Raw genomic sequence first — 21,861 nt, 5'->3', positions numbered from 1 at the left:
CACAGTACAGAGTGCAATACCGCAGCACATCCACCAAAATAATGATTCACGGACATTATCAACAGAGGAGCATTTATTGCGATGCTGTATGTTAATGGAGCAAAAGTATTCACCTGGAGAGGCTGTCAAAATGCAGTGTGAGGTTCGAGCTCATGCAGGGAAAGTGCAGAAACGTGTCCTGTGTGGACTGTACGAGCTGTCAGGTATGCAAGCTAAATATATAGTAAATAGTTTATTGAAAAACAAAACTACAGTGAATACAAGCACTGTATGTTGAAAACAAAGTTTACACGGTGTTGAAAATGTTTACTTTAGTGTACAGTTATGTTTTGATAAATCCAAGTTATTTTTGAACTATAAAATATTGCTTTTGAGAATTATTTCAATATTTACATTTGCACTTTGCACCGTTTTTTAGCTTTTTGCTTGTTGTAGACTATATAGTTATTGATGTTTTGACTGCAGTGTGCGCATTTAAAAAAGAAAAGTGTGTTGTTATTTATTGCAATAATATTAATGTTTTATGATCATATTTCAATTTAAATACTACATTTGTGCTATGCAAATGTTGAATTTGAAGTTCATGAATACAACTTCTGAGTTTTATACTATGGTTTGCCTTTGATTGTCATATCACAGCTGTTAAAGAGCTATCGGCGCTTGAAGGTAGTTCGAAATGTTGACGCTTCTAGTGTTAACTAAATGTTGTGATTTGAATTTTGCAGTTGTACTTTCAGTGATATTTCAGTATTCATTTTGAATGTTTAAATGCTGCTTAAATATATATTTTTTCATTTAAAAGTTTCACTAAATAAAAGGAAGCAGCATTATTGCATAAGTCATGTTGTTGTGGGCTTTGTATTTTTTCCTTTAAGAAAATAGAGAATTTGTTTCATATTGCATCCATACATATGGCATATTAACAGCTTAGTAGTAAACAACAATATCGGATCAGTATCGGTATCGGATCGGAAAAGAAAAACTGGTATCGAGCCAACCCTAGTAGAGTACCTGCCCTTTTTGTAAGCGTGGCCCTTCGGAAGGTGGGCACTGAGGCTGCTGGTGCTGACTGCTGGCGTGGAGGACCAGGGGGGCTGTTAAATAGACGACCTATAACTAATTAGCAGAGAGCACACCTGAATTGCGTTGGATTACACTGCTCTGTCCAGATCCCGCAAGTCACGCCCTAGTACAGCGTCGGCCAAACTAAGTGCTTGGAATGTCTGGAATGCTAAACTCTACGTAACTGCCTGTTCTGATTGCAGAAAAGGTGAAGCTAATTGCACAACAACACTGTACAATCTCTCTACAATAGTATGTGCAATGTAGCCGTTTCTGGTTACAGAAACTGCGTCAATATATAGTACAAACTGTGCTAAGTAAGACAGTAACTAACAAACAGTAGCAGCCCTTACGAATATAAGTGCAGTAAAATACAATTAAATAACGTAAACAACCAGTACTTGGCAGCGCTTGGGCGTTACGAGTTTCCACTATAGTGCCCATAATCAAGAAGTTCAAAGCTACTTTCCAGGTAGTGGATACGATAAAATATTACCATTACCATTGCTGTGAGAAATGTGGTTAAGGAGGCAAACTCAAAGCCAAGGGAAAAGGCCAAAAGTTGCAGACCTCCAAGAGAGTGTCTTGCATCATAAGGATACAATCAAACTGCATCTCGATGACACTTGGGACCATGATTTTTGTGCAAATATGTTGCAGACATGCTTATCAGTGTTATTTTTGGCACTGAAAGGGTGAAGCTCATATTGAGAAGAACATCATCCCCTATGTGAAATTTACAGGTGGATGTGTTTTGCTTTAGGGTTGTTTTACATCTTCTAGCACTGGTGCCCTTGTTTCAATGGCAGGAAAGATGGATTCGAGGATGTACCAGGAGATTTTGACCAAAAAGCCAGTTCCCTCTGTTAAGAAGCTCAAGCTTGGTGGAAAATGGACATTCCATTGCATGATAATCCAAAGCATGCATCCAAGTCTACAAATAAATGGTAAAATAAACACGAAATCAGTGTTATTGAATAGCCATTGCAATCTCCAGACCTAAACCTGATACAATATTTGTGGTTTGAACAAAAAAAAAAAAAAGAAATCTGAGGGAGCTGGAGAAATTCTGTAAGGAGTGGTCAAAAATTTCTCCTGAGGAGTGCCAGAACCTACAGGCAGACTACAGGAAGCTTTTTCTCAGTGAAATAAAGGGAGGATGCACAAATACCCACTGTGAATAAATATGATCATTGTGTTTTTTGGAAAATACGACATTATTTGTAAAATATGATGTTGTTTTGTGCAGTGTTTTTTTTATTTTTTATTGAACTTTTACATTTATTTGAGCGGGAAAAATTATTGGACTTTTGTATTTCTTCTGTTAAATCATGTTTATTGTTACAATTTATCAAGGCTATGAATACATTTGGAGGTCAATGTTAAAGTGACATTAAGTGCTTAACGTTTTTATCAGATCCATGAGCTCTAAATGCAATATTTCTCTTTGAAAGGTTTCCGCTTGTTATTTCAATATAGATTATTATTCCAGTATAGGTTGATTACATACATAGGAAAGAAGTTAACCCTCTATTGCATATTGTAACAATCCAGTTGCTACATATTACACATAAAAAGGCTTCAGTTCTGTAGGTGCTACTCCAAGGTAACAGACTAATAAACCTATGGCTTTAAGATTTTTTGTGTAAATCATCTGAGTAAAAGGGCCCTTGAAAGCCCTGAGGCACAATAAACGTGAAAGTTATTTTAGGGGCTTTCGTGTATAGTAGCTTCTTTCAAATGTGTTCGGTTGAGTGATAATTGTGTTCATTTTGCAGAAAAAATTAAAATGTAGACAATGTGTAAAGCGATGTATTATAATTGATTCATCAATTGCACAATATTACTTTCAGGACACAGAAATATGTCTAGATACCTAGAAATATTTATGGGATTTTTTTTCTTTTTCCAGTATATATCCAGTATATGCGTGCAATAGAGGGGTTTTCTCAGACTTGTAGGTTTTAGGTTAGTTCATTTTAAAGTATTTGATTCTTAATGTAACTTTTCTGAAGATATTTTAGATACATTGGATGTTATTTATGTGTAGTATAATTTGCTTTACATTCACATACTTTTTGGAAGACATACTTTCCATTGCACAGACTTTTAGGCAGCAGTGTGGAGTAGTGTTAAGGGCTCTGATATGATGCATTGTAACAACTGTAAATCATCCTGGATTAGGGTGTCTGCTAAGAAATATAATAATAAAATATTTTTTTACTTTTGGCACTCCTGCTGTAGCAGGCATACAAATGAATTAAAGTACTTTGATCATAATGCATGTGTGGCTAGTCACATGCATCACAGTGTGTAGTTTGTTTGTGAAAATGTAATACTATTTAAACTTTCACATACTGATTTTATGATACAAGGCTGTCAGCACTTACTGTTCACTTGGCTAGGAGGCCTGTCTGTCCAAGTTTTATTAATTCACACAGATCATTTCAATATGAATACTACAAATCTAATCCCCTATAAAACCACAATGTCAAAATATTATAGGTATGGGTGTTTTTTTTTGCAGCTGATCTGTTCAAAATGTAAAATACTCCCTTCATGTCACTGTGATGAGGATGTCCTATAGTGTTGTTTTCAAATACAATCTCATTAAAAGCACATCACAGGCATTTTATATTTGAATTCTGTTAAGAACTTGATATTTTAAAATGGTAGATTTCTGGAGATATAAATATGAAATATTTAATCCTACTTGCACAACAAAACATAATTTAATGAAAAGATATCTGCATCCATTAATAAGGTAGAAATATCAATTTGAAAAAACAATGAGAAAAAAGCACCCATTCAGAAGCTCCTGAATGTGTTAAATAGGCAGTGGTCTAAAAGAGCAGAAAGAAAGTCTTTAAGTAGCAGTAGTCACCACAGCAGCCAAATAGATTCTTTGAGCACAATCTCAAGTGTCAGGTGTGCATCTTGACAGATTTATTGGCCATTAAAGATCTCTTCAAATAGATTTCTCCTGTAAACTGCAGTGTCTTTTTTCATGAGGTGTTTACACTCCTCAAGTATCTTACGTTTAGAGACCTGGGATTTAGATTCAAAGGTTTTTTCATCCAAACACATTAGCTGTACATTGCAGCTGCTTTGGCGTATTTACAATAGCTGGAATTAATGGCTGAGCCATTATTGCAAAGTCAAGGCTACATTGAAGTTTAATTACATTATTTAAAGGTCCTAAAGTTTTCTTAATTTTAATAATGCAGTATTCAGTGAAATGGTTTATATGTTCACTACATGTTAATGATACCTGACATAGACTCTTTATGAACAGCCCAATGTTTAAAAACTGGGCATTAATTGGGCACTTAAAATAAGTGTAACAGACTTTAAGTTGTTGTGCCACACACTAATTTAATAAATACTAGGCATTGATATTACTGTATAGCAATGTTGTAACATTAATGGTAAAAAAATATAATATGAATGTTTATTTAAAAAAAAACACCAAATCATTATAATCAGCAAACTAAATTATAATTGCTACAGCAAACATATTACAAATGATATTTACATATTACATATTGCAAATTATATTGTAAACTACTCACACTGCCCTTGTAAGAAAGCTTTGCATGCAAATGAAACAGAAAACCTTTCCTTGTCTTCAATAGTTCCTTATGAATCCAGTTTGAATCCAAAGTTTAGTTTTCCCATTAGCGGCTTGTAACCCTGAATTTTGTGCACAGATACTGTACTTGTGATGTAATATCTTACATGATTAGCCTTTATAATTTAACACTATAGAAGCGCAGGGCTGTTCAGTTTGCTCGATTTAATTTGAATTACTCTGTGTTCTTGAATACACTGTGCAGACCCGTTCCTGACTTTTCCTACATACATGTATAAAATATGCCTATGGCGTTTTAGCTGCATACATGCAAATCAAGTTCAAGTCACAATCTCTACCTCACCTGTCAACAGTCTTCATGTGCTTGAAAAACACACACATTGTATACTAGCATTACAAGTATAAAACTGTAGTCAGATTGAGTGGACACAGAGAGCGATTACCCCACAAATAAACAATTGTTTCATCTGTGTTTTGACTGTGCAGTGTACCTGTTTAGAAAAAAAAAAGTGCTTTGATGTTATTTATACCAATCATTTTTATGTTTTATGTTAATATTTCCATTTAAATACCCTTCTCCATTTGTGATAGTTTTATTAATCATTATTATACTATAGTTTTGGCTCTTGTAGTTAGTTTGAAATGTTGGTGCTTCTAGTTTTAACCATATAATTGCCAGTCATTATAATGGAAATTTGTATTTGTTTAAATCTGCTCAATTAAATAGAGAACATTTTGAGTTACAGACTTACTCACAATGTTAGTTGACAAAGTGACTAGGGATTTAAGGCTTGTCACCATATTATTTTTGTACAAAGTAACTGATAAATTATCTTTTAAAAAATATACTGTGACGACTTTGGTGTAATTTATTTTGTTGTACAATACCGTTACATATAGTGTGCCTTCCAGATTTATATATACCCATGTTCCAATGTAACAAAAACAGTTTTAGTAAAGAAAAGTGTACAATGTTTTTAGTTTTTTAGCTTTGTATAAATACATGCACACATGAAACAGTCAGTCAGTCAGTCACTTTTATTTATATAGCACATTTAAAAACAATGACAGTTGGCCAAAGTGCTGTACAAAATCAACAATTACAAAAAGACAACATGAAAAACACAATAACAATAAAAGAGTACCACTAAACCTGCATATTTCCATAAGCTACAGAAAACAAATGATTTTTAAGAAGAGATTTAAAACCATTAAAAGTTGGAGAAAACCTTATATGGGAACGTAATTGAGTCTGCAGTCGTGGGGCTTCAATGGAGAAGGCACGGTCACCCTTCAGTTTTAGGTGTGACCTGGGAACAGTCAGCTGCAGACTATTTGATGACTGAAGAGGTCTAGAGGTGTGATGGTAAGAGAGGAGATCCGCTATATATTGAGGAACCAAACCATACAGACCCATATAAACAAACAATACAATTTTAAATTGAAATCTGTATTTGACAGGAAGCCAATGGAGAGAGGCCAACACTGGAGATATACTATCCCTCTTTTCAGTCCCAGTTAAGTCTAGCAGCAGCGTTCTGAACTAACTGAAGACGTGACAGTGAAGACTGTGAAATTCCCAGATTGCATGCATTCAGATTTCATGGTGGCCTTTACACCTCTGTCCTCGGGAGCCAAAACGTCTTACCACGTTATAGCGAACACAGGTTCTAAACTTTGCTAAATGCAACCACGTGGGCTCACTTTCATCATACATCAATAGTTTGGACTGTGTGGACTGCTTAGGAAGATGCAAATTTGACATAAAATGACAGAAAACTCTTTAAATTAAAACAATTTGTAAGGATGTGTGAAAAATGATTTTGGTATTTTAGGATAAGAAGTTTGAAAACATTTTGGAGATTTTTACTTTTTACTAAAATGCTAAAAAATGTAATCAGTAGATTTAAACAGGCAACGTTATAACTTTAAGATGCAGTGAAGTTCAGAGTGATAGTTTTCTTACATCAGATCTCGTTACATTAGGGAATGTGTGTATTATTATTGTTGTTGTTTTTTTTGTTGTTGTTTGTTTTTAATAGTAATACAGCCTGTAGATAAAGGTCCTCTGTGTATCTATAAAGACTAAACACAAAGCTTGGTAAAGTCAATTTGAGAATACTCCCTGTCCTGCCATAATGGCTCCCTATAAAAGAGCATTTGTGTTTTCATTTTTTTCTCGTCTTTCAACTGATGTTTGCATGCTGAGAAGGCAATTTGATAAAATAAAATAAAATCTTCTATTTTGTGTATTAATGTACTTATTTATTTGTTTTAAACAAAAGAAAAAACACATTAGATATCTATATTCCTTAAAGGAAATCTTAACTCTTAACTTTAATTTAACCCCTGTCCTTTAAAATGTGGGGGAGTGGGGTGGGGGTGTCTTTGTAGTTTCTGGTTAATATCAGTTGTTTCTTGCCGAAAAAATATTTTCATGAGCAGGGCAGACATGTTTACTGTGTACACTATTTTTTATGAGTTCTTCCTTCCTTTGTGATGTAATCTTAACTTTTTTGCATGCCTGAGAAAATGCATGAGCTAATGCAGCTGGCACTCTTCATTTTCTCTAACTCTGAATCCTTATATTTCTCAGTGCTGATGAAATTCACATCAATAGTTTCACACAACTAACTTTTGAGAAAATCTTTGGAAGTCTGTGATGTTTACCCTTAATATGGCCTTCCTCACAAATTATGCACAGTGAAACACAGTAAGATAAATATGGTTTCTGTACTTAAGGGCCTTATTTTAACAGCTCAACATCGCGGTTTGAAAAGGACAACAGTTTTAAGAGATGCATCATTACAATGAATAACCTTAGATCTGTTTAACAATTCTGGAATTAATTAAATATGCATTTCCTGTGAACCTTCCAAACAGTTATTTGTGAGGCCACATGAAGTTTATTATGTGCTGTATGTATCAATGGATACATAAATTCATTGAGGAGAATTGTCACAATTGCTCTGTTTTCCAAGCTAATGATGAAAAACATACAGAATGTGTCTGGTAATTAAACAGCTTTACCATGTGATCCTGAAATCATAAACAAAAATGACCAGTGATTAAATAATGTTTTACTGCTTCTCTCACAAAAGAGCTCAGAAAAAGGGTTAATTTAAGAACCAAATTGATCTTTTATAAAAGAAGCATATACAAATATCATACTTTTGCATTTCATTTTCATTGTACTATGTTTCTGTGATAAAGTATTTTTGATTGAAATTGTTTCAAACATATTCCTGAGGCTTTCTCATGAAAACCTCAGTTAAAATAAAATGTCAAGTAAGAAATGTATTCATATTTTCAGCTATTACGTGTTTTGAGTATGGATAGACTTATCTTATAGCCCTGATGTACAGTAACCCCGCCATAAAATAATATCAGAGTAAATTATTTGACATCATAGATTTGTTAAAACACAGAGAAGTAGTTATATCTTTGTGTTAATGGTTACAGCCTTTAACAGATTAAGGATTTAAACTTAGTTGTCAAAACAGTTCATTAAAACTATTGGCTGAAGTGTAAAGCTGTCAAATAAGTCACGCTTTCACATAAACATTTAACAGAGGGTTAAGCAAGCATGCTAAGATGACCACTGTGCAATTATTCTGCTATGTGCCATCATAGCCTTCTATGTGATAATTGGGATTGCATCTGTTTACCCAACCAGACCTTTTTTGTGTTTATAACAAAACAATTGATAGACATGTTTTCTCTCTCTCCATTTCAAACCAAATGTTAATTGTTTTAAAATCTCTTTGACTTTTAAGCCAGACAGTGAATTAAACACAGATTGAAGTCTGTGCATTCATCAGAAGTAAAATGTTTTAGTAGTAAAGCTGAAACTTGAAACAGGGATACATTTATACCAAAGTGCAGACCTTATAAGCTGTGTCGCGTTGTTTAATTTTAGGTGTAAGTTCCCTTGCCACTTAACATTTCTAAGGTTGCTACATGTTTGACACATTGATGTGACAAAGTTCTGTTAAGGATTGATGCTATATCTGTGTTTGCGTAAGATTTCCAGGAGTCTATTGTAAATCATTTAAAGTTAGGCATTTTATTTTAGTTTGGGGTTGAACTTCTGCCTGTTTTTTGGGGTGATTCAGCATAGAACGTAATTGATTCTGCTTTCTTCATGTGACTCATGGGAAGATTATACTGGTATAGTTTTAAACTTTTCTAAACATTCTTGCATCTCTTCTGCATCAGTATCTAAATCTCTTATTGTTGTAAAATCACTTAAATATGATTTTCCATTCTTCTTATCTGTTTTGTTAAAACATAAAGTTGCTCATTTGAGTATTTGATCACTCACTTATTTACAGTACATTTTGTGACAGTTCTCAGCTTTCTCCGTGCTGTGCTTTTAGCCACTACTGCTGCCCCTCACATTCTAGATCTTTCTATTACAGCTCCAAAAGGAATAACAGAACACATTTCTGATTCACTGCAGTGTATGGTGTAGTTTTGCCACTGAGTCCTCAGTCCATTTGGATGATGCTGTTTGTTTTTATCATTGACTTTTGCCATACTTGCTTTCATAGAGGTTGCGAGACACCAGCAGATCAGGCATTGAAGTAGTTCAGCTCTGTAGCTTTTATTTTATTTGAATCCAAAGAACCAGGGGAGGACCTTACTTACAATGAAGCTGCTTTTCATTAGTGCCACTGAATACCTGCAATGAGGGAAAAGAGTTCCTTTTACACACAAACATATGAGAAGCCCTGGCTTCTTGGCACTGATTGCTCGTGGCAGACCATCAGCTGAACAGCCACGGCCTCTCTATCCAGTTAAGTGGTTTAAAATCAGAGTTAATTACTACAGTCATTTATTCTAATCACCTTCCTCCTATAGCTGGCCACATTCTGTCATGCGGTGGCATCATTTGAACCTGTCAGATTTTTTTTTTTTTTTTAAACCACTGTAGACTACTTGAGACTCATTAGAGTGGCCTATCCATTCTGCAAAAGCTCTCTAACCATCTCTTGTTTTTTTTTTCCCTCTTGTAGACCAATTAACTCTTTCTCTACATTGCTAGCTGTTGTTTAAACCAAAACCTGTTTCCTTTTCTCTTTATCACATTAAAAGACAGGAGCTGTAGAAATACAAATACAGATCTTCAGTTCAACAGTCATGTACATCTTTTAAACCCGCTATATTAATTATTTCATTCAGTTTTATTAAATAGAGCGAAATAGAGCAAAATTATTAAATTCAAAATATCATGTGGACTTTCACGTGGACAGTGCTTTACAGTTCTATTTTTAAATCATGTATGTTTTCCCCTCAATGCAGTACTTCATTTAGTTACATACAAATAATTCAAAAGACGACCACAAGCTTATGCATTATAAACACTATACCAACGTCATGTATTTGTCTTATAATTTGTGAGAAAAAAAATGTTTGCTCAATTTATCCTTATTTCCCAGTCTTTGCATGATCATTCCTCACACACCACTGTCTGAAGCACTTGTCTGTGCTTTCTCTAATGAACCAACACCTGTCTGCCAAATGAAAAGCCAAAATGACAACAAACCTGCTTTATAATGCAGATGTGAACAGTATAATGTGTTTTTTGGCTTTATTTTTGCCTTGAACCCATCCTTCCTTACAGTGTGGAATGTCTGATTAAATATTAACATTCAATGTTCCATTAGATTTTGGCTTTGAATTGGCAATTTCCTATCCTAGTCAGATTGAGACAGTCGAGCTGTATTTGTTGTTGGCTACTTCTCTAAGAACTTCACCAATATAACCCTTTAGAAACAGACAGGAACACTCTGAGCAAAATAGTGAGCCTCTGTGGACTCCATACTTTAGCATTAGTACTTCAAACGTAATGTATATCACCTACTGACTTAAGCCGTCATCACCCTTACTAGAGAATAATAATAACATAAAAATATATCCAATACTAATTTATATAACGTATGTATGAGTTATTACAAAATGTTTTTGTGGGGAAATTATTGAAAATGTTGTTCAGCATTGCACTATTTGTTTATATTTATTTATAGTGAAATGCATTCATTTAATCTTTGTAGTTACCATGTTAAGTAATGTAGAAAATAGTGGTTTGTTTCTCATTTTGTTTTTTAGGTAATTGTCTTTTTTTGTTTTACTCCTAGCTTTTCCAATTCTTATTCATAAGCATTCCATAAGGATTTTAAATTGTACGTCAAGGTAAGGTTTAATGTTTAGTCTAAGCCTTTAATAAAGTCTTGGATTACAAAAAATCGAATTAAAAATCAGTCTTCCTATGGGTTCTTAGTCTTACAGTAACTCCACAACTTCATATTTCAAATATTTGGAATATTTTTTTATTATTTATTTATTTATTTTTCTTTCTATGGAGACCTGGCTCATCCTTTGAATTGTCAGTGCTTCGGGTTGCTTAGTGCCTTAATTCTTTGCTCTAAGCATCTCAGCTTCCATAAGGAAAAGTCAGATTTTCAAGAGTTGTCCACCATTATTGAGAGCCAGGGTCCTGGAGGAAGTATGACACTTTTGTTTTAATTTAAATTACAATTTAAATTAAATGTAAATTGTTTTGTTTAAATTATACAAGAGAATTACACTTATGTTTCTATAACATTGATTTAATATGAATGTAATATATATTATTGCATAATTGCAATATGTTCATTCAAAAAAAAAAATTATAACTTGTTTTGTTCCTTTCTTTTTTTAATTTATATACATATACACATTATATATACACATAAAATTAGCAAATGCAATGCTATATCTTATCCTCTACTGTTGCTTTTATTTCTTACATCATCCCTCAGTTCGCTCACAGTTTTAGGGCCTGCTCAAAGTTAATGTGCCACACTTACCACAAACTGACAATCTGTTCCTTTGGTAAGGCAAGCTAATAGGCCCTTTAATCAGATACTTGTCAGTAGAAAGAGAAATCAAGATTAAAGGCGGATGCATGGTTAAGGCCTGAGTGGTAGAAGTAAAGGGTTTGAAATATGACGAGGGCAGCAATGATCTTGAGAGCTGTCTGATGATCTGATTGCATCTCAGTTACTAGTAGCAAATCAGTTTACCAGTTTGCATGTGTAAGGAGTGAGCTCAGACAAGCTGAAGAAGAAAAAGAGTATTGTTTCTTTCAAGTTTCGAATTTCAGATATGGACAGGTTGTTTTTTGTTATGTTATTTCTTAAGATTTTTTTTTTCTGCAGTGGCATGGTTAGTCTTATAATCACAGGTCACACTGCCATATGTTGTTCCACTCTTTAATTTGACTTATACATGCAAAGTCTTTGAATTCTGTTTCTCCAGCTCAACAAACATCATATTCTTCTGCAATAAAACTCAGATTTCTGAAAACCAGATGAAAAGGGAACTACGAAATTATGTTGACAGTGTAAAATCACAACATAAATAAAAATTTTGAAAAAGCCAAAAGGGATCATTATTCTGTATTGTAACTGGGAGGAGCAAAAAGATAAACATTAGAACAATAATTCCCAACCTGTGGCTAATGCAGGTGGGCTGCCAAACTAATGAAAAGTAAAATAAGAATAATGGATGGATATCAATATCAGACACTGTATCTGTTATTTATGATTTATTAATAGCTCTATTGGGATTTAATTGATGTAATGTGTAAGAGAATATGTACTATATCTGTAATTTAGTATTTATCATAGCGTTATTTGTTTTTTAGCATAGCTTATGATATATTGTGGCCTTAATTGGTGACTATAAGTAGTGATTTCTAACAAAAAATTAGATCAGATTTTTTTTCGATGAGCAATTGTCAGTGACTTATTGTACATGATGAATTGTAAGACATTAGTTGTTTAACATCTGCCATGCAACACCAACCCTTTCATTAAGGGAGTTGATATTGGTCGCAGACCCCTGTGTCTATGAATATGCTTATAGATCCCCTTGTTTTATGATTAACTACTTTAATTGAGAACCGGCAGACTCTCACACCGAACATATTGTATTCTGGCTACCTAGGTTTATTATTTTGTATGATGTCCTGATTGTAATCTTGTTGTGAGCAATATCATCAAATTGTATTGTTGTGTTCTTGTATCAGCATTCTGACTATTAACATGGGGTTATGAATATTAACATGAGTTATGCATATGCCCACTTCAATAGGCTATAGCAGTGCTATTTAAGTTAAGGAACCATAGAAATGCTTGTAGTTTGGACATTTCCTCTCATTTGATCGCTCAAATAAATGTCACATTGAAAGCGAACGGTTTGTCATATGTTTAACATATGTTATAAATGCACAACGGATATGTCAGAACGGATCGAAGGAATGTATAGTGGGGAGGGGAGGAGGTGGATGTGGGAAGGGGGGCCGCAACAAAAGTTGCGATGTACAAGTGGACCTAGAAGTTGAAAATTCAATCCACTTGAATTCAAAGTTTTGTCTCAGGCTCACCTCTGAGAACCTGATCCACACAGAGACTACAGTATGTGAACTAAAATGCAACGAATCAGCATTTCCAATCTCAATCCCAATTTCACACAAAGAATCTTCCCAGACTGTCAATTATAATATGACACCTCTCTGACTTTAAAGGTAGAAGCATTTATCTCAATCCACACAGCTTCATTTCTCTTATATTTCTTTCCTACTCATTCTACCACATGAATCTTATTTTTTTAAGGGGCTCTCTGGTTTAGTTTAAATCAAAGTCATTTAATGCACCCAATTTTTTAGAGCTCTAATCTAAAGATTTTTAGAGCATCCTAAAGCCGACTCTCACAGTGTTTTGAGTTTTGATCAGTAATTCCATCACAGATCGTGTCTGTGGACAAAATAAAAAAGCAGAGCAAATACAAAAAGAGATACACATGCATTTCTCTCTATGAGAAAACATTTAAAGCAAATTATAATTATGAGTGAGAAAATATTTAAAATATTTAAATACATAGAAACATTGGACTAATGCGATTAAATTAATCCTCTTTTTATTGCACTAGACTGATTGTGTTTATTAAAATTGTAGGCTTTGCACTCTGTGACAGTCCAATCCTTACTATTTTCATAGAATAATAAAGACTTTAAGAGTAATCATTAATGTTTTGTGTACTCAGGAATTATATATACTATTTTTTATATTATCAATCTTGACTGCATTAAAATACTAATCAAGACACAACATATCTGAAAATTACTAGGTTTCATTATTAAAAAAACAACAACATAAAAACCCTGAACAACCCAGAAGAAATACGCACATTTTTAGTTTTTCTCACTTTTGTGGTTTGCACTATAGATACCTTTGAATGTTTTTGTATAATATATATATACACACACACACACTCTTCCTTTCTAGATGTCTAAGTTATTCTTATTTTATCTTAGAAGTAAAATAATAAAGGAAATGTGGCCATATAACCTTTTGTATGGGTCTATTGTAACATTTAAAAGTTTCCACATGCAAGAAATCCTCTGTTATAAAGAAAAAAAGAAAATCCCTATAATTACCACTTCCAGACATTCCTTCAAGTTAGAAGTACCGCCAAGTTTCCTTAAGTTAAGTCTAGCTCTTAGAGGGTTAAGGTATTGCACTACAAGACAGGAAATCTGGCAGCTTTTGCAGAAACTGGCTGTAATGCAGGCGCACAAACAATTTGTCAGTCTTTTCAAATATGAACAGTTTTTGTCAAAGTGGCTGCTTTAGCTCTGTTTTAACCGAGGAAGCCCTTTCCCTTCTTATTCCTTACATCTTAGAAGAGAAACATGATCCAGGCATTCTGTCACATTCGTTTAATTCAAAGCATGTTTTGATTGGAACAAAGATCACACTGGAAGAAATTTAAGAATGTAAAAAAAGAAAAGAGGACCAAAATTATATCCTCTTATTAATGTCTAAAAATAAAACTACTTTTAATTAGGCACTAAAAGCCAGACATCTTCACTGTACATTACCTAGGTCATATATCAGTTCTCAAAGAGGAGAGCAAACTAATATCTGAAACCATAGCATTGCACATGCAAACATTGAAATAAAAAAATAGTAATAACAAACTGTGGTTTCAAAGCAAATACCTATGCGCACATCTGTCTTCTGAAAGAATTAGACTCATTACCTGCAGGAAGCTAAGAAAAAAAATGACAACAACAATAAAAAAATAACTGTGATTTGGAGAAATATTGCCCTTGCCAAGCATTAAAATATGCTGTGCCTAACTCATTCATGACTTATTGTAATGATCCCCAGTGGAAAAAATAAAAAATACAAAGCTTGTTAATTGGTGCATAAATAACCCCTTTTTTCTGCTTGTTTTTTGCTCAGTCGTTTTTTTTTCTCATTCTCTCTGTTATGGATTTCTTATAGTATTACAGATATCTTTAATGTGTTTTTGTGCTATGAGATAATTTGCTGCATGTAGATTTTCTGTGAATAGCACCCTGTGTTTCAATACCTGTTTTAGTATTTTAGACAGCAGTATCCTGTGTTGAAATTGTATGGCAAGGACCCATACCACCAAAACATTAATGCAGTATGTCACAAAGCTGGAAACGTAATACATTTCTGACCTCAATCCTATCGAACACCTCTGGGATGCAAATAAGAAAATTACCAACTTTTAGAACTACCCTCTACCCACTAGCCATGCAACAAAGTATTGATATATCATATATTTGTATCATATATTATATTCTGATAAAAAAAAAAGTTAAAAGTAGTATGTAACCACCTAAGAAGAAGGAACTTTACTTATGAGAATACAAGTTTCGCCCACGATGAATTAATGCATAATGCACACATTTGCAAAGCCTAACAAAAGCAATTGATCCCTATCTGTTGATTTAACATCTAATAATTACCATCAACATTGTGTTCTGTACCTTAGTTTTTTAACATAATGTCACAAAATCCTCCTACATATCAGTACAGTTTTGTTTAAAGCCCAATGAGAACAGTGATTACGCAAGTTTGAATTAAATAAATATGGGTTGAAGCACTGACAAACATGACCTGTGAACCCCTGCTAATACCTCCCATTGAAAACTTAATGGTGAGATGGTGAGAATCACATGCATTACAAATTTGTTTAATTTCACAATGGATACATTTTTCCATTAGAAATGATAAGTAGGTAAACATAGTATACATACCAAATAACTGAAGCACTAATCATATGATAGATTTATTGTAGTGCAAATGTTTATAATGTTGGGTGTATCTTCTTGTCGTATCGTCCATCGTCTTTTAATGTGCCTTTTTCCTTTTTCCCCATTTGCTGCTTTATCTTTGTAGACACAATTAAGTAGATTAATTGATGAAAGATTTTTTTTAATCTATCAAAGCCCATGGGCATGATTAATCGGTTAATCTTTATCAGCCTGAAAATCGGCCCGTGCCGGCGTATTGCTAGAGGACTAGAAGGCCAATTATCGACCCTAAATTCCGCCCACACTTCAGCAAAAAAAAAAAAAAAGTTCTTATTGGACTAATTTACATAGCAACAAAATGTCTTAACCAATAACAGAGAGGTTTGTTGTTAATATTAACCAATAAAAAAGCTTTTATAATAGATTTTTTTGTATTTGACTGAAAATAGAAAAACGTCTCCTAGAGGAGATGGGGAAAAATGGCTTTAGAGTGTGCCTTTAAGGGAGTCAGAAGAGGAATGTTTTGAAGATTGTACTGCTTCTGAGACTGATAAAACTTAATTAAGCAAATTGTTTAGTATTGTAAACTTTTAATCTGGGCAAAATGTTCACTATTGTAGACAGTGATGACAGATTTGGAAGAGGGAGAGGCAGAAGAGGAGGAGGATATAGATGCGAGGGGAGGTGGCGGTACAGATGAAGACATTTCTAGACGTGTACTACTTTGCCTGCAAGATTTTGTCCACTAAAACAAACACGTTTGAGGTTGTCGTGTGTTGTTCTGGCGCTTTGTTGTTGCTGCAGTTGTGCTAATGTAGCCTACACATTGCCGGGTTAATTTTGAAAACATTGTTTTGAGATTAAAAATGGCATCTGTATAAAATGTTTCTGTGCTAATGCACATTTCTGTATTCATTCAAAAAATGAATAATAGAAGGAATGAAAATAGTGATATAGGTTTCATATGATCATTATAATTATGAATGTAAAATTAAGTGTCTTGACGCATAGTGCGGGTTAAAACCTTAATAGATTGGTTTAATTTGGTTTAATCTGTTTCTGTAAGTTTCCTCACTTCCATATTGAATTTCATGCCACAACTCACATAACGCCAAAACAACCATGAAGACCAAAGAGTTTTTTAAACACAGCAGGGAAAAAGTGTTAGAGAAACACAGATCAAGAGGTCACAAGAAAATGTCAAAGTCACTGAATACAGTGAACACCGTCCAAGTGGAATGTACTTTATACCACCCAGACACTACCCAGATCAGGCCGTCGTTCCAAAATGATAGTTTTAAGTCAGAGATGGGAGTTAGTGTTCATACATTAATAATAACCCCCCTTACAAAAAGCTGGCCTGTGTGAACAAGTAGCAAGTTAGCAACCATTACTGAAAAAGACCCATCTTAAATCTTGTATGGGGGTTTTGACAAAGCATGTAAATGATACTGCAGACATGTGGCAGAAGGATTTCTGGTTAGAAGAGACAAATTTAGCTTTTTGGTCTATACAAAGCATTACATCTGGCACAAGCCCAACACAGCACATCACCCAGTGAGCACCATCCCAACTGTCAAGCGTGGTGCTGGCAGCATCATGTTATTGGGATGCTTGTCATCAGCAAGGACTTGGAAGCTTGTCAAGACTGATAAGAAAATGGATGGTGCAAAGTACAGGCAAATGCTTCAGGATAACCTGCTTGCATCAGCCATGAATCAAAACAGTCATATTTCAGCAGGACAGTAACCCAAAGTACAAAGCCAAAGCCAAAGCCACACTGTAATGTTTTAAAATTAAGAGAGTGAATGTCCTTGAGTGGCACAGTCAAAGTTCAAACTTGAATCCAATAGAGAACTTATGGCTAGACTTGAAGATTGCAGGTCATCAACAATCTCCGATGAGTGAGTTTTACATTTTAATTTAAAAATGTTTACATTATTTGTAATTAATCAAAATGTTTTTTTGGTGGGTTTTTTTTAGTAGTGGTTGAAAACCTTTGCAAGGTGATAATGAAATCCCCTTTATTTCAATAATTTTCAATGCAAACCAGTGACAATTCACATTCCATAATACTAAACAAACATCAAACACTTAAAACTACATTCAGTGGAATGTGTCAAATTAGTACATAGGAATTCTAAAATACTCTCACAATTTGATTAGATATAGATGTACCAGCTGTTCACAAATTATTTAAAAGCATGTAGGCCCAATAGAATCTCAGTTCAGCCTTTTCTAAAACTGATAAACACAAAAATACATAAAGAGAAAGTCATGTTCTAAACATTGTACAGTTTTTGTATGACTGTGTTTGTCTTCTAACACTATTACAAGTTCTGCAAAGTTGCAGTTTGTTAGCTATTATACTGGGCAGGCAATGGGTGGCAAAACTCATCTCATGTTGTTGCCTTACAAGAATAATAAAGCAATCTAATGAATCTCTCAATATTGAATCTGAGGATCTATGCTAAGGTTGTAAAAGAAACTAATAGGACATGCAAGTTAACCCATTTTCACTGTTTTGCAGTGGTACACTATTTCCCATTAATAAAATTGATTGATAGAATTGATGTCTGTAGTTGATTTGTAGTAAAACTGAGTAATTGCAAAGAAAAAAAAACATTGCTTCTTCTACATGAGAATGATATATTGATTTCCTATTCATTATTGTTTTCACTGAATTCAGTTGCTGCTTTGAGATTACAACATAGAGTTAATTCCCCCATTGGAACTAGAAATAAATTGCTTTGCTGCTTTTGAATAGTTGATAAGGTCAATCCTCAGAGACCAGATGCACAGAGCTGGATGTAATCGTACATTGATTCATGTCATGGTGTCTTCTCTGCACTCTTTATGGACATTGAAGTCCTTCCATAAATTCTGATTAACATAAAAGGTGGCCCTCCCAAAGAGAAATGAAATGGCACTGGTGTTCTTTGTTTCATGAAGTTGATTGGCATTTGATCTCAGTAGACATTTAATGGAAAAATCTGACAAGATGAACATTACTTTTGAAATGAGGGAGCAGGACACAAAAAAGATTAATCTCTATGTTTTGTGAAATTTAATGTAAAATTTTAAAACCATCTGAATCTGCAAAATGGGAACAGATTTCAGAGAAAGATTTCCTTTTTTTATACAAAAACAGAAACCTTAGCAAACTTGATCTCATTTTTCTAAGTGCCTGAAATTTCCTGTGTAAAAGAGCCATGCTTGCAAACTCATTTTAGTTTTCAACAAAAAAATGTAATATGTCAGCAGACCTTTAAATAACACTTATAAAATTAGTTTACAATCATTGTACTGGTTTAATGTTGGCAGAACTAGCTGAATAATTTTAGAGTTTAAACATGTTAAGTAATAGATGTTTAGAACAAGTACATATTATACATGTTTTTACAAACTAAAATAGCACACAATGGGTATACAAAAAAGTTCTGAATGTAATGTGACAAGCTGAGCAAAATTAGTCTTAAAGAAGCTCAGTTTCAGACAGTAATACTGATAAGATATTTTCACTTGTTTTATTGTATTATGTATAATTATTTATGTATTAGCATGACCCTTATTCAAGATGCTACTAACTGCTAATAAAAAGACTGTGTTTAAAAAGTAAATGTAAAATATATTTAAATACTACACAAGACATTTCAAAGCATACTTATTTGTGAGCTTTTGTTACGGTCAGTGTTTTTATTGATACCATGTAGCCTCTTGTAAACACATAAAAGACCTTTTACAATTTAACACCAGCATCTTGACAGCAAGAAAATGTCATCCTCGACAGCAGACACTTACTGGATCTTGACTTTTCTTGATTGAAAGTTCTAATTAAGTGAATCGAGAGAATTAACTGAAATTACCTGTCAGAAAGTCACATTTAAATGACTGATGAGATGCTGTAGCAGTAAACATTTAAATGATATAAATTGCTGTTTAAGTGTATGGTTTAATGTTTGTCATGCATTAATGTGACATGAGCCTGCAATGACAATCAAGCCAATCATGCTGCTCGTTCTAATTTGAACACATTTAGGGCCTTTGTGGAGGCAGCCCTTTGCAAATTAAGACAATTGCTATTTTTATGTGCACGCATAAATGCTTTTCTCCTTTGCCAGTTAATGAAGAGAGAAACCTATTTTGGCTTCTGATGACAAAAGAGTTTTAACAAACACACACATCTGTCTGTCTGATAATCTCTTTCTCATCTATATCAATCCAGTTGTAGTTGAAAGTATTTTTACCCTTCCTTAGACACAATGGTTTTTGATTCATTTAGTTTAAAATGCAGTTCATTAACTATAACATTGATTTCTATAGGTTAAACACCACCTATCTTAAATCAGTTAATTTGATTGGAGTATTTCTGAACGCTGAATCACAGTTCTTTCATTTAAATGTTGTTTTTAAACTAAACAAGTCACTGATTAACATGTCATTTTTTGTTGTGTGAGTACATTAGACTACTGCTATATGTACAATATTTTAGTCTGGTAAAGGTCTGAAAGAAAATATTTGATTGTTTAATAGCACAAAATATGACCTCTGACTAAAAGACAGAACTATTGATAAATAAATGTCCAGAAACGGGTGGATATGGAGCTGTAAGTCTCTATATAATGCTTCACAACATAAAACAACAGTTGTTTGATACTTACAACCGACTGAAAGAATGGACCTAGTATATTTTTGTTTAACTTTGCTATCCCCCAAAAAATGCAGTTATGCAGAGAGAATTGAGTAAGTTGATTAATTGGTAGTAAGATACTGGCTTATGGTTTTCCAAAGCTAATAGAACAATAATTTGCTAACCATAGTCAGTAAATACAGTAATTATCATTAAGTACCGATTCAAGTTTATTCACTTTTGATTAATACTAACTTTGATTTTAACTTTGTTTTATTCAGGCCCTTGAGAGTGAGTTTGTTTCCTGTCAGCTCCACCAGTGGATAGACCTGATTTTTGGGTACAAGCAGCAAGGACCAGAGGCCATCCGAGCCCTCAATGTCTTCTACTATCTGACCTACGAAGGCGCCGTCAACTTGAGCTCCATCTCTGATCCAGTGCTTAGGGAGGTGAGGAACAGCAGAACCAAATTTAAACCCTCCTGTTTTTTGTGCCTTTTTAGTGTCTATTCAAATAAGCAGCTCAGTAATGAGGGCAAGTGCAATATAGGTACTCCTTACAGAAAGAATGACAATCATACATGCATACTTACACTGAATAAAATACTTATACAGATAGATATTCAAGAACATTCTTTCTGAAGTTATGTACCTCTGTATATCCATATTTTATGGTGTAAGTTAAAGATGGTGTCACTATTTTACTTTCAGTGTGACATCTAAGATGTAATGTAACATATTTAATCTTTTTGTTTAATGGTACATGTGGTACATTCTTTGTATTATGAATGATTTAAGTGATTCTTCTTTTAACTCAACCTTTTATTCTATAAACATTTATCTGTGTAGAACTTCCTGGACTCTAACTGAATTACTATATTTTCTTGAAACATTAATTATTATATTTTCATTATTAAATAAAAAACATGTGCAGGTCACTATAATGTCTTGCAAAATTAAGATTTCACACAATGATGAGCATTTTAAATAATTATTGCATGTAAAGGGGTTTTAGAAGGTGTAGAAGTTTTGAGTAATAATAACCACTGAATTCATCCATAACAGTGTACTCACTATGTGTTCTTTACTTCATACAATATGGTTTGATTGAAATGTGCATTCTGCCATTCTTTCCTCATGTTTTATCTTATTTTAATATTCTTAGCTCAGGTCACATTCTGGAAAGTAAATGTTAAATATAAACAAATTTGATCAAACAAAGCCCAATGAATTAAAGCTTTATCTCTTCGGCACATTTGGGTGCAATATTCTGTAAATAAGGTTCCATTCTCTGCTTTATCTCGAGGACTGAGAAACTTGCAGATAAAAGTATACCCTTGGCTAATCCTTATTACATCATATTACACAAACTGCCAGCTGATTACTTGATTCTTTGAATGAAAGGAGTCTTGTCCTTTTGATCATTGGAGTGTTTTCTGTAGCATTGCTCTCAGTTCTC

At 33.7% G+C, this 21,861-nt stretch overlaps 1 protein-coding gene across 3 annotated transcripts in view; it reads left to right on the top strand.

Moving 5' to 3' along the window:
- Window positions 1-21,861, top strand: part of lrba (LPS-responsive vesicle trafficking, beach and anchor containing) — a 297,666-nt gene that overhangs the window by 244,134 nt on the left and 31,671 nt on the right. For all 3 annotated transcript variants that reach the window (XM_066718460.1, XM_066718457.1, XM_066718458.1), the window contains exon 47: window positions 20,685-20,852. In XM_066718460.1, the coding sequence (XP_066574557.1) occupies window positions 20,685-20,852 (168 nt within the window). The remainder of the gene's footprint in view (window positions 1-20,684; window positions 20,853-21,861) is intronic.

The sequence above is a fragment of the Amia ocellicauda genome, chromosome 12 (genome assembly GCF_036373705.1).
Source record: "Amia ocellicauda isolate fAmiCal2 chromosome 12, fAmiCal2.hap1, whole genome shotgun sequence".
In the NCBI taxonomy this organism is placed as follows: Eukaryota; Metazoa; Chordata; class Actinopteri; order Amiiformes; family Amiidae; genus Amia; species Amia ocellicauda.
Note: the sequence above shows the minus strand (reverse complement) of the source record. Positions and strands in the feature narration are given on the sequence as shown.